Source organism: Carcharhinus amblyrhynchos, chromosome 14, assembly GCF_965287045.1.
Source record: "Carcharhinus amblyrhynchos chromosome 14, sCarAmb.v2.hapA, whole genome shotgun sequence".
Taxonomy (NCBI): Eukaryota; Metazoa; Chordata; class Chondrichthyes; order Carcharhiniformes; family Carcharhinidae; genus Carcharhinus; species Carcharhinus amblyrhynchos.
In genome coordinates, this window is record NC_137337.1 from 39,309,757 (window position 1) to 39,322,209 (window position 12,453).

At 45.4% G+C, this 12,453-nt stretch overlaps 1 protein-coding gene across 5 annotated transcripts in view; it reads left to right on the forward strand.

Annotated features, from left to right (window-relative positions):
- The window catches only part of LOC145352624 (E3 ubiquitin-protein ligase pellino homolog 2), a 211,450-nt gene that overhangs the window by 71,864 nt on the left and 127,133 nt on the right, over window positions 1-12,453 (forward strand). For 3 of the 5 annotated variants that reach the window (XM_080202754.1, XM_080202758.1, XM_080202757.1), the window contains exon 2: window positions 7,097-7,392. In XM_080202754.1, coding sequence (XP_080058880.1) covers window positions 7,316-7,392 — 77 coding nt within the window. In that variant the 5' untranslated portion in view covers window positions 7,097-7,315. Of the gene's footprint in view, window positions 1-6,442; window positions 6,506-6,824; window positions 6,885-7,096; window positions 7,393-12,453 lie in introns of those variants that run through there. The other 2 variants (XM_080202755.1, XM_080202756.1) reach the window with 2 other exon arrangements.

Here is a 12,453-nt window from a genome sequence, read left to right on the forward strand (position 1 = left end):
AAATAGGAGCAGGAGTAGGCCATCTAGCCCTTCGAGCCTGCCCCGCCATTCAATAAGATCATGGCTGATCTGTGGTAGCTCAGTTCCACTTTCCCGCCCTCTCCCCATAACCCTTAATCCCCTCTCTTATCAAGAACCCATCAACCCGCTTCTTAAAAATATTTAGCGAGGCAGCCTCCACCACTTCAACGGGCAGAGAATTCCAGAGATTCACCACCCTTTGAGTGAAGAAGTTCCTCCTCAACTCCGTTCTAAACCGCCTCCCCTTTATCTTGAGGCTGTGCCCCCTAGTCCTACTGTCTTTTTTGAGCAGGAAGAGTCTCTCCACCTCTATCCTATCCATCCCATTCATCATCTTATATGTCTCAATGAGATCTCCCCTCATTCTTCTAAACGCTAACGAGTACAAGCCCAGTTTATTCAGCCTCTCCTCATAGCTCAATCCCCTCAACTCCGGTATCAGCCTAGTAAACCTCCTCTGCACTCCCTCCAGGGCCAAAATATCCTTGCGCAGGTGCGGCGCCCAAAACTGCACACAGTACTCCAGCTGCGGCCTCACCAATGCCCTATACAGCTGCAGCAAGACCTCCCTACTTTTATATTCAATCCCCCTTGCTATGAAGGCCAGCATCCCATTAGCCTTCCTGACCACCTGCTGCACCTGCAAGCTGGGTTTTTGCGACTCATGCACAAGGACCCCGAGGTCCCTCTGCACCGTCGCCTGCTGCAGTTTTTCGCCACGTAAGTAATAGTCCTTCCTACCATTCTTCCTACCAAAGTGGACCACCTCACACTTGCCAACATTAAATTCCATTTGCCATTTCCTGGCCCATTCGCCCAGCCTATCTAGATCCTTCTGCAGACTCTCCACACCCTCTGCACAATTTGCCTTTCCCCCAATCTTGGTGTCATCAGCAAATTTTGACACCCTGCACTCGGTTCCCTCCTCCAGATCATCTATATAAATGGTAAATAGCTGAGGCCCCAGCACCGACCCCTGGGGCACCCCACTAGTCACCAACCGCCAATCCGAATAGCACCCATTGACCCCCACTCTCTGCCTCCTATTTGACAACCAATCCTCTATCCACGCTAACGCCCTACCCCCAACTCCATGTCCCCTGACCTTCTGCAATAACCTCTTGTGAGGTACCTTGTCAAACGCCTTCTGAAAATCCAGAAAGACCACATCCACCGGCTCTCCTCTATCCACTGCCCTAGACACATCCTCATAGAACTCCAGTAAATTTGTCAGACACGATTTCCCTTTAATGAAACCGTGTTGCGTCCGCCCTATCAAGCAATTCCCTTCAAGATGCCTCGCAATTTCCTCCTTAATGACGGATTCTAACATTTTACCTACCACAGACGTTAAACTAACTGGCCTATAATTCCCCGCCTTTTGCCTGGCACCCTTCTTAAACAACGGCGTAACATTAGCCGTTTTCCAATCTTCCGGCACTTCCCCGGAATCCAGCGACGTCTGGAAAATAACCACCAAGGCATCCACTATCACCTCCGCCATTTCTTTCAGAACCCTCGGATGCATTCCATCCGGTCCTGGGGACTTGTCCACAATCAGCCCCTCCAGTCTGTCGAGCACCACCTCTCTAGTAACAGTAATGTCATTAAGACCCTCCATTCCTACCACCTTTCCATCGCTAACACCCGGCAAATTATTCACGTCCTCCTCAGTGAAGACAGAAACAAAAAAGTTATTCAAGACCTTAGCCATATCCCCATCCCCTACCACTAGGTCCCCTTTCTCATCCTCTAAAGGACCAACGTTCACCCTAGCCAGCCTCTTCCTTTTTATATATTTATAAAAACTCTTGCTATCCTTTGTTATATTAAGTGCTAGCCCAGCCTCATAGCTTCTCCTACCCTCCTTTATCAACTTCTTTGTCAATCTTTGTTGACATTTAAACCTTTCCCAATCCTCTTCTCGCCCACTACTCTTAGCTACTCTAAATTCCTCCGCTTTTAATTTAACACTTTCCTTCACCTCCTTCGTTATCCACGGCTTATTACCTCTCTTCCTACTGTCCTTTTTAACCATCGGAATAAATTTCTGCTGAGCACCAAGAAAGATCTCCTTAAAGATCCTCCACTGCTCCTCAGCAGACCTACCTTCCAACGCACTCCCCCAGTCCACATTCGCCAATTCTTCTCTCATCCTACCATACTCCCCTCTATTCAAACAAAGGACGCGTGTCCGGGAACCCACTTTCTCCTCCTCCATCTGCACCAGAAACTCCACCATACAATGATCACTCTCTCCAAGAGGATCCTTCACCGCAAGGTCCCTAATTCTACCCGCCTCATTACATAGCACCAGATCCAAGATAGCTCGCTCCCTCGTCGGCTCCAACACACACTGTTCAAGGAAATTATCCCGGCAGCATTCCAAGAACTCCTCCTCGAGCCCACCTCGTCCAACATGGGTCGACCAATCAATATGCAGATTGAAATCTCCCATAACTACTGCCGTCCCATTCCTGCACGCCGCACTTATTTGCGTGTTAACAGCCCGCCCCACCTCCAGATCATTATTCGGGGGGCCTATAGACGACACCCACCAGCGTCTTCCTCCCTTTGCTGTTCCTAATCTCCACCCACAACGATTCCACGTTCTGCTCTTTGGCTCCGATATCATCCCTTGCTACCACGTTGATACTATCCTTAATCAGCAGAGCTACGCCACCCCCTCTTTCCTCCTGCCTATCCTTCCTAAACACTTGATAGCCCTGTACATTCATCTCCCAGTCCCTGTCACCTTGCAGCCACGTCTCTGTAATGGCCACCAGATCGTATCCATTTGTGTCGATCTGCGCCACCAGCTCATCCACTTTATTCCGAATGCTTCGTGCATTCAGATAAAGCGCTTTCATCCCAGCCTTCACCTGGACCCTATTTGCCGTAACGCCACCAATTGGGACATCCTCGGCCTCTTCCCTTACCTGTACCCTATCTTTAACTTTAGACCTCGTAGCGTCACCTACCCTCGCACCCTCCCCCCCCCTAATTAGTTTAAAGCCCTGTCTACAGTCCTCTTTACTCGATTCGCCAACACTCTGGTCCCAGCACGATTCAGACCAACCCCATCCCGCCCGAACAAGTCCCACCTACCCCAATACTGGTGCCAATGCCCCATAAATTCGAACCCATTCCTCCCACACCAATCCCTGAGCCACCCATTCACTTCCTTTATCCTGTCAATCCTACGCCCGTCTGCACTCAGTTCAGGCAGTAGCCCAGAGACGACCACCTTGTCGGTTCTACTTTTTAATTCCATTCCCAGCTTCTCATACTCCCTCCCCAGATCCTCAGTCCGCACTTTGCCTACGTCGCCGGCACCCACATGTACTACAACGACCGGGTTCTCACCCTCCCACTCCAGGTTCCTCTGCAGCCCAGCTGCGACATCCCGTACCCGAGCACCAGGCAGACAACACACCCTTCTGTGCACTTTGTCATTGTGACAAAGGACAGTGTCAATACCCTTCACCCCACTATCTCCAATCACTACTACGTTCCTTTTCCCCTTCTCTTTGCCTATGTCCTGCTGCATCACTGTACCGTGTGCAGTTTGCTCACCAACCTCACCTGCCTCGTCCTCTTCCAGACTGGAAGCAAGAACCTCAAACCTGTTATGCAGATTAAGAGGCTGAGGCCTCCGCTCCTCACCCCCCTTCCTCCTCCTCCCAGCAGCCCCCTTTTGTCCCTGACCCTTAGATTTAGCCAGTCTAGGGGCACCCTCTCTCCCCCTGATGAGCCTCAGTGTCTGTAGCTCAGAGGCCAGCTCATCCACCTTGAGCTGGAGCTCCTCCAGCAACCTGCACTTACTGCAGACATGGTCACTGGGAAGGACCCTGGGGTCCGCCAGTTCCCACATCATACAGAAACCACACATCACATGCCCCTCCATTATTCACTGTAATTTTTTATGGGGAAAAAAATTTTTTTCCTTGTTTCTTGCTGTAGCAGTTTTGAAAAAAATTTTTTTTCCTTTTTTTTTCAAACAAACTCACCTGGCCTTTTTTCTTTCAAGCCCTTTTTGATATTAAGCCCTATTAACTCACTCTGCTTCCCCCTCACTCCGCTGCCCGCTCAGACGCTGCCCGCTGTCTACACCAGGCCTCCTTTTTAAACCTGGCGCTGATTTAAAGCAGGCTGGTCCACAAATGCCTTTTCACCACACCCTCAGAATTCTTAAAGCAGTAAATACAATAAATAAATGCTTTAAACAGTTCTACAAAGAGTAAAGTGCTTTAAACTTATTTTAAACAGGTTTTTAACAGGTAAAATCTTAGCTCTCTCTCTCTCTCAGCTCCAGCAAACAATGGAAGGCTTCACCCATATAAACTACATCAACTGCACTACTATTGTCTACACACTTGGTCACCTCCTCAAAAAATTCAGTCAAATTTGTTAGGTATGACCTCCTCTGATGAAGCTATGCTGATAATCCCTAAATAAAAGCAAATTACTGCAGATGCTGGAATCTGAAACCAAAGGAGAAATTGCTGGAAAATCTTAGCAAGTCTGGCAGCATCTGTAAGGGGAGAAAGGAGTTGGTTTTGAGTCCAGACGACCCTTTGACAAAGGGTCATCTGGACTCAAAACGTCAGCTCTTTTCTCTCCTTACAGATGCTGCCAGACATGCTGAGATTTTCCAGCATTTTCTCTTTTACTGACAATCCCTGATCAAAGCCTTGCCTTTCCAAGTGGAGACAGATGCTCTCCTTCAGAAATTTCTTAATAGTTTCCCTACCACTGGCGTGAGTCTCACTGGTCTGTCATTCCCTGATTTGAGTCTACAATCCTTTTTAAATAGTGGAACCATGTTAGCTGTTCTCCAGTCGCCTGATACCTCCCTCATAGCTAGAGAGGAATCGAAAACTTGGATCAGAGTCCCTGCAATCTTCTCCCTTGCCTCTCTCAGCAGCCTGTGGCACAATTCATCTGGACCTGAAGATTTATCCACTTTTAAGGCTGCCAACACCTCCAATACTTTGACCTTCCTGATTTCAATTTATGAAAATCTTCACAGTCTCAGCCTGAATTCCATACTATCATCCTCATTCTCTTGGGTGAAGAGGGATGTGAAGTATTCATTCAACACACTACCAATGTTCGTCCCTAACGGGCCCTACTTTTTCCCTGGTTATCCTGTTCCATTGATATACTTAGAATATCTTTGGATTTTCCCTACTTTTATCAGCCAAAGTTTTCTCGTACCCCTCTTTGCATTCTTAATTGCTTTCTCAAGCTCCACCCTGCACTTTCTATACCTCACTAATGCCTCCACTGATTTGCTCCTCTTACGTACTTTTTAAAAGTCTTTCTTTTCCTTCTCATTGTGTCCTGAATATCTCTGGTCATCCATGGTTCTCTGGGCTTGTTATTCCTATCACCCTGGAGGGAACATGCTGGCCTTGCACCCTCCCCATTTCCTTTTTGAATGCCTCCATTGCTCTTGTAGGTTGCTTCACATTTGCATGTAGATTTGTATCTGCAACTTGGATTTCCTTTCCTTTCTGTCTGTTTTCTCTTGGTTTCCTGCCCTGAGCTAATCCAGAAATTATGCAATTTGGCCGCTCGATTTGAGTCTAAAACTTATCGATAGCCAGTTGGTCATAATCATGCCATGAAAGAGGCTTTTAGGCTAGAAACTTTTGAACGTCTTATTTTATCTCAGTATACCCTTCCTCCTACAGGCTTTTAAAACCCAAGAGTTAGTTGCCACTTCATCACTATTTCCTGTTTTTCTTCCCTTTTACTGTTGTCAACGTTGGTTTCTCAATTTTAAAAAGGAATTCGAAATTTTGCGGAATATATTAGATCATGTGCTTGACATTTCATATTACATCGCTGCAGTTTGTCTTACCAAAGTGCTTCACATTTTTTTTAGAAAAAGTCAATATACTTGATGGGTGGGAGACGATTCATTTTGTATCAAGTTCATATGACTGACGAATTGAGCTTGATTCTTCTGTTGGCAACAGTTGAACTTCATACGTTCACTTCGAAAACAATGCGTATGTTATAGAATCCCATTTCTTTAATTGCTCCCAATTTTAAATACATGATTTAAATTTTTTTTGCAATTCCTTTTGTAATTCCATAACGCTTTTCAATGTGGGCTACTCCCAAGTCACTTAAAATCCTAAGAAACCTATTGATCAGCGACATGCATTGAGGATGAATTTAACAAATACCAAATCGTCCTAATATAAAAGTTAAATAGGGATGAACGGAGTTTCACGTACCGCAGCTGTTACATTGTGCTCTCTGTGGTTTTATTGACAGGCCTTTTTTTGTGGGGGAGGGAAGAAGACACTTTGAAACAGCGAATGCATTGTTATCGCTGGGTCTGGCAGTACCAGCGTGGCCCGGGGACCGAGGTTCAATAGAGGAGGAGGGCGGGGGGAGCTTTTCCGTTAACACATTTAAATCCATGCTCCCATTGACCAACAAGCAGCAGGCGACAGTCACTGGCAGGGTAGGTAGGGGGCAGAACGCCGACATCTGCCACGCCAATCGGGCACAAATGAGTTTAACGGGGCGGGGGGGGGGGGGCACAAGCCTTTCTCTCGCAGCTCGGAACGGATGGAGTTGACAGCTGCAACCGCGCCCCTTGGCAGGCACTCTGATGGGGCGCGGGGTTCCTGACCACATTAACGGCTCGCGCTCTGCTCGTTATTTAAATTGTCTCGTTCCGCAGCTCTCTCTTCCCCCCCCCCACGCGCTTCACGCGGCGGCTCCGTCTGTTCTGTTTACATAACACCCTCAGACCCAGCAACAACAATAGGGGAGGGGGGAATGATACATGGAATGACCCTTCTTCCAAAATTTACATCTCTAACCCGTGCATTTCTGAAGTAAATTCTGAATCCACTATGCGACTTGACATTGCGTGCGTGTAATTGAGCTGAATGGCGATGTGAGAGGTCTTTTGTTGTTGTGCTAGTGGCCGCGGGTTTACCTCCCGGCTGTGCAGTTGTTGGTAGACTCCTCCCCCTGGCCAGCTGACTAATCTGATTGTTGACTGTCTCTCTCTCTCTCTCTCTCTCCTGCTTCTTTCTCCACGCAGGGAACATTCGAGCGCCTGGCAGCCCGAGGAACGGTGGATCGGAATCTGGAGGCGAAGCGTACGGGAGAACAAGGCAGAGTGGGACGAAATCCAACACTCCATCCGCAAGCCAGGGCAATACAAATCCAAGTGAGACGGCGAAACTCATGGTGTGCTTGTGGACACACTCCGTTAGTGCTGAGCGGTGAACGTCGGCGAGACGGAAACTGAGCGCCACTCATGTTTTCACCAAGTCAAGAAGATCACAGTGCGCCCACCAAGGATCCCGTGAAGTACGGAGAACTCCTCGTCCTGGGGTGAGTGTACGAGGAGCAGTAGCAGCATAATTTCAGCTAAAAGCGAGGTTTCCGTCTGTTTGCGCCCTTCCACCTCGCTGTTGGACATTCTTGTTTTTTGACCGCAGATCACCCCTTCACCTTCTGCATCTTGCCCTCCCCACCACCCCCAATATATGTATCCGTCCCTCAATCCATGAAAAGTGCTCGCTGTCAAATGTGCCTATCCCACTATATCACCTCTCTGTCCGCCTGTCACTATGTTCCCTAATTTTCAAATGTCATCATTAGTCTTATCTATTTGTTTGTGATGTCTCAGTCTACTTTCTGAAGGTGTTTTTCTCTCTCTTTCTTCGCATATGCTCTCTTGTCCACTTCTTTCAACCCCCTAAAACTCTCCATTGGCCCTTTATCTTTGTGCAATTTACTACTCAACTATATCTCTGCCAGTGAAGGTACCCCATTTTTTGCTTGCAGTTGAAGTGGGTTGTTTTTTTGATGCTATGTTTGTCTTTTAGTTTCTCCCAACCCTGTGCCTATCCTCCTTCAACACTCTTTACCCATGCTCCCTCCCCCAATGTTTCCTTTAAATTCTCTTTGCTGAGCATAGCCTGTTCCTTATGTGGTAGCTCTGGATTGCTACACACTGTCTCAGCTCAGAAGGAATGTTTATTCTTTTCTCCCCTTTCTGCTGCTGTCACTGTCCTCCCTCTCTGTCCTCATTTTTTTGATCCTTTTTATTTTTGCACTGACCTTCCTGTCTCTGTTTTTGTGCCCTCTACTAAATCTTTCTCCTCTTTAGGACCCTTTCATGCAAGCCGCCTTCTTCCGTATGGCTTCATGATGTGAAAGCTGTTGTTACATCAAGTTCCCTAGCCAGTTCATGTTCTATTGGACATCAATTCCATGATGTCACCCTCAACTGAGTCAGGGACTAGATGTTGTTATGTGGTCCATGGCTTGGTCGGGTTTCTGCAATTGCAACCAAGTGAGGTTTTGAGGTGCCACCTGCACATTATTGGCCATGCCTGATTGGTATTCATTGGGGGGGGGGGGGGGGGTGTTTGGAAAGAGCAGGGTGAAGAGAGATCTGGTTGTTGAGATGTTGGTTGTAGTAGTGTTTATTTGCACCCTGTGTGAGTTTTCCTCCAGGTTTAATCACTGGTATGAAGTGTTAAATGTTTGATTTGTGTCTAGAGGGGGCTTTTCAAAGCAGTCCTCTGGGCATGGGCTCTATCGATAGGGAGGTTGAAGTTGCAGCTTAATGTGTGTTATTTCACTACGTGTTGCTGTGTACTGTCGAATGGAGGGAGGGGTAATATTTGAGAAGACTGGTAACTACTGAACTGGAGTTGAACTTGGTTCCAGAGATTATCCTTATTACTGAGTGGAAGTAATATCAATTTAGTTTGGTGTGCTAACTTGAGACCCAAATAGTACTCAGCTGTTGAGAAGATAAGAGCTATGTCAGAACATGAGGAACAGTCTTTGCATCCCTGCTTGTGCTGGCAATTTGTGGATGATTGCTCATAACACAGTATTTCAGAGATGATGATAAGTTAGGGAGTGGTCAAGGATCACTAAGTAAAGTGGGAGTCATGCCACCCTTCCTCAGAAGGATGAAATTTTGGGCATAGCATGCCTTGTGATTTTCAAGTTGGAATGCAGAGGTTGATGAACTTGGCTGGATTTGATTGTAGTTTCCAGTTGTAAAAATATTGGCCAGAATTTTTCGGCCATTCTTACTGGTGGGATATCCAATCTCGCTGATGGTGAACCTTTGCTGTGGTTTTGTTGGCAGTGGGGGTGCATAGAATGGGAAACACTGCCAGTCAATGGCAGGCTGCCTTTGGCTCTAGTGAAGCACACTGTGCGTGGGATTTCGGGACTAAACCCTCTCCTGCCTGCAGCATTTTTGACAGGTCAGAGTTTAATATGGCCACCATGTCCTGGAAAGACTTTGCCTGGGATGTCGAGACAATATTGTTGGTATAAATAAATTTTCATAATGTAGGTGTGGATGTTCTAAAGTTTTGGTGCCAACATTTGATCATTATTGAGTGCTCTTGGAATTCTGATCTTGTCTTGTAGATAGCCCTTCATTCTCCAGCTGTTCAGAAATGTTCATAGCAGCCAGAGTAATTTGGCACATGGCAGCAGGGAAAGTTTGCACAAGAGTCCATGTTTTCATAGAACATAGAAAAACTATAGCACAAACAGGCCCTTCGGCCCACAAGTTGCGCCGAACATATCCCTACCTACTAGGCTTATCTATAACCCTCTGTCTTACTAAATCCCATGTACTTATCCAAAAATCTCTTAAAGGACCCTATCGAATCCGCCTCCACCACCACCGCCGGCAGTTGATTCCACACACCCACAATAGGCTGAAGAAAGATCTATGAAAGCTGCTCCAAACCTGAGATTGTGAATGAAAACTAGCCTCAATGTTTGTGATGAGTGCAACGACTTGTTTGCAGCAAACGCATTGGGGCCTAAAATCAGCCTGCTGTTGGAGGAGGGTTGAGTTGGCAATGTGGCTAATTTTCAAAACAATGAGTCACTCCAGGAGCTTGTGGCATGTACAGAGCAGTGATGTGGGTCTGTAGCTCCCAGTGTCTCTGCTTTAGCAGGGTTTCACAGCAGATTTGGGGAATGTGGCCATCCTCCAACATAGTTGACAACAATATCAATAGCCTTTGTTTTGCCAAGATGGTGCAGGAAGCTTAATGGTTATCATCTTTCCCTGCGACTTTGTCCTTTTTTTGGTTGCTAAATCAGCACCCATGAGGGTGAAGTCAATTGACAGTGGGGAAGACACTGGACAATTCATCATTGCTTCTGAGTTTCTTCTTGCCCTCTAGTTTGTATTGTTTATCAAGGGATCCCTTTGAGTTGGCAGTAATTTGGCAGCAACAGCGTTTGTGGTTATTTGTGGACCAGCCTCTAGTGAGTTTGATGCTCAAAGTTTCCTTATGAGGTTTCAACCTGATATCTTGAGTACGTAAAGTCCATGGATTCCATGCAGTCCGAGCAGCATTCTTGTATGGTTGACCAAAGATTCAAGTAGTTCTGTGGCTGCTGCTGGATCTCCAGTTTGTTGGTATTGTTGAAAGAGGGCTTTGCTCTCAGGGCTCCAGCAGAAATATTTTATGCAGTGAACCTGTATCACTTCAGGTTACTAGTTTTTTTCCATTCACTATAGTGCCTTCCGTGAGTGCCTTCTAGTCCTTGAGGTCTATTATCTGCCTTTATCCTGGTCTGTTTAGAAATACTTTTCTTTAAAGAAGCTAACTTGAATTTATTTTATAATAGTTTGGAGATTTTGATGGTAAAGAAAATGAAAGTCCATTTTTTAAAAATACTAGTTATTTTAGTCAGGTGATAAATTGTCTTCTCTTTGCATTTAAATACATTTTCTGAGTGACTTTCAGGAGATGTGAAAACTGCACTGATTTAAAAGATAGCCTTCTGATTGCATAGAACAATACAGTTGTGTTTAGTTGTGTTACAATATCATAGCATTTATCAGTACAGCCTTTTCAAAGTTTTAGGAGGATGGTTAAGTGGCAACATAACAATGGCCAGAATTACCCTGTCAGTGGCGAGGTGATAGCTCTTGTTGCTGACCTTGAAGAAAGCTGCCCGTAAAAGTCCAGCAATCTCTCTGGCAAGAATTTTCTCTTTCCTAATGTCATTTTGATTCTGGGATCTAGCAACAGTGATGTCATCAAGCTTGCTAAGCAACCAATCTCAGTGCAGCAAACCAGGAAGCAAAAAGCACTGATTTTCTTCCACTTTACAGACCATGAAATAAATATTATTAAAATTATGGGGAACCTTTAAGCATGGTGATACAATTTGTCATAAATATAAAATTAGTTCTTAACACTACAGAAATTGTTCTGAAGTAATTATGAATTTAAGATGTGGTTTAAAACCCAGTTACATATCATTTGACAAGTGTAACTCTTTGAAGGGGTTTTTACGGAAGTATAGTGTAGGTCAATTGATGCGATTTCAGAACATTTTCATCTATGGGGTTTAGCTATGGAGAAATTTGGAATCGTGTGGAATCACTGACAGCAGCGTCTGGATTTCCATATTTGACTGCATCTGTGGGTCATTTTCACTGTTGGAATGATGGTAAAACAACAAAAGCTGACAGTTTTGCTGTCTCTACCTCAAATATCTGTATATAGACTGCAATAGAAATAATGCAAAGGAACAAGAGGGTTAGGCTCGTGAAATGTGTTCAAGATAATTTTCTGCAGCCACAAGAGGGCAGGCACTATTGGACTTGGTTCTGGAGAATGAATCAGTGGGAGAGTGTTCAGGGGACAGTGAGCATTGTTTCATAAGGTTTAGGTTGACCATGGACAAGGAACAGTCCAGAGCAGGCATAATTAATTGGAAAAAGCCAACACCAATGAGATGAGAATGCACCTGAATTGAGTGGGTTGGAATCAAATATTGGCAGAAGAGGTGATGGCTCAACAACGGGCCACCTTCAAGGAAAAGTATTGCAGGCAACATAAAGGTAAATTCCCTTGGAAGGGGAAAGGTAGGACCAATCAATTCAGAGCACCCAGATGACAAGAGTGATAAAGGTGAAGATGAAGAAAGAAGTGTTCATATTGATAGATGTCAGGTAGAAAATATAATTGAGAATCAGACTGAATATAAAAGGATAAGAGGTGAAATGAAAAAGCTAGTAAGAAAAGCAAGGAGAGGCTAGCTGCTGACATAAAAGGGAACTCCATGGTTGTCTTGTCTAGTCTTGTATATAAATAATAAAAGGGTGGTGAAGGAAGTAGGCCTGATTTAGGGATTTTAAAAAATAGGGGATTTGTATGTATAGATGGGGAAATAGTGAAGGTATTAAATGAGTACTTTGCAGCTTTTTTTATAGGAAAAAAATGCTACTCGGGCTAACATGAGAGGAGGTAAGAGGAGTTGTGGTACACAAAGAATTTACAATTGAGAAGAAGGCGGTGTTAGCTTATCTTTAGTTGAAATAGGTAAGACACCAGGACTGAATGAGATGCATCCAAGGATACTGAGGAGAGTGAGAGTGGAAAT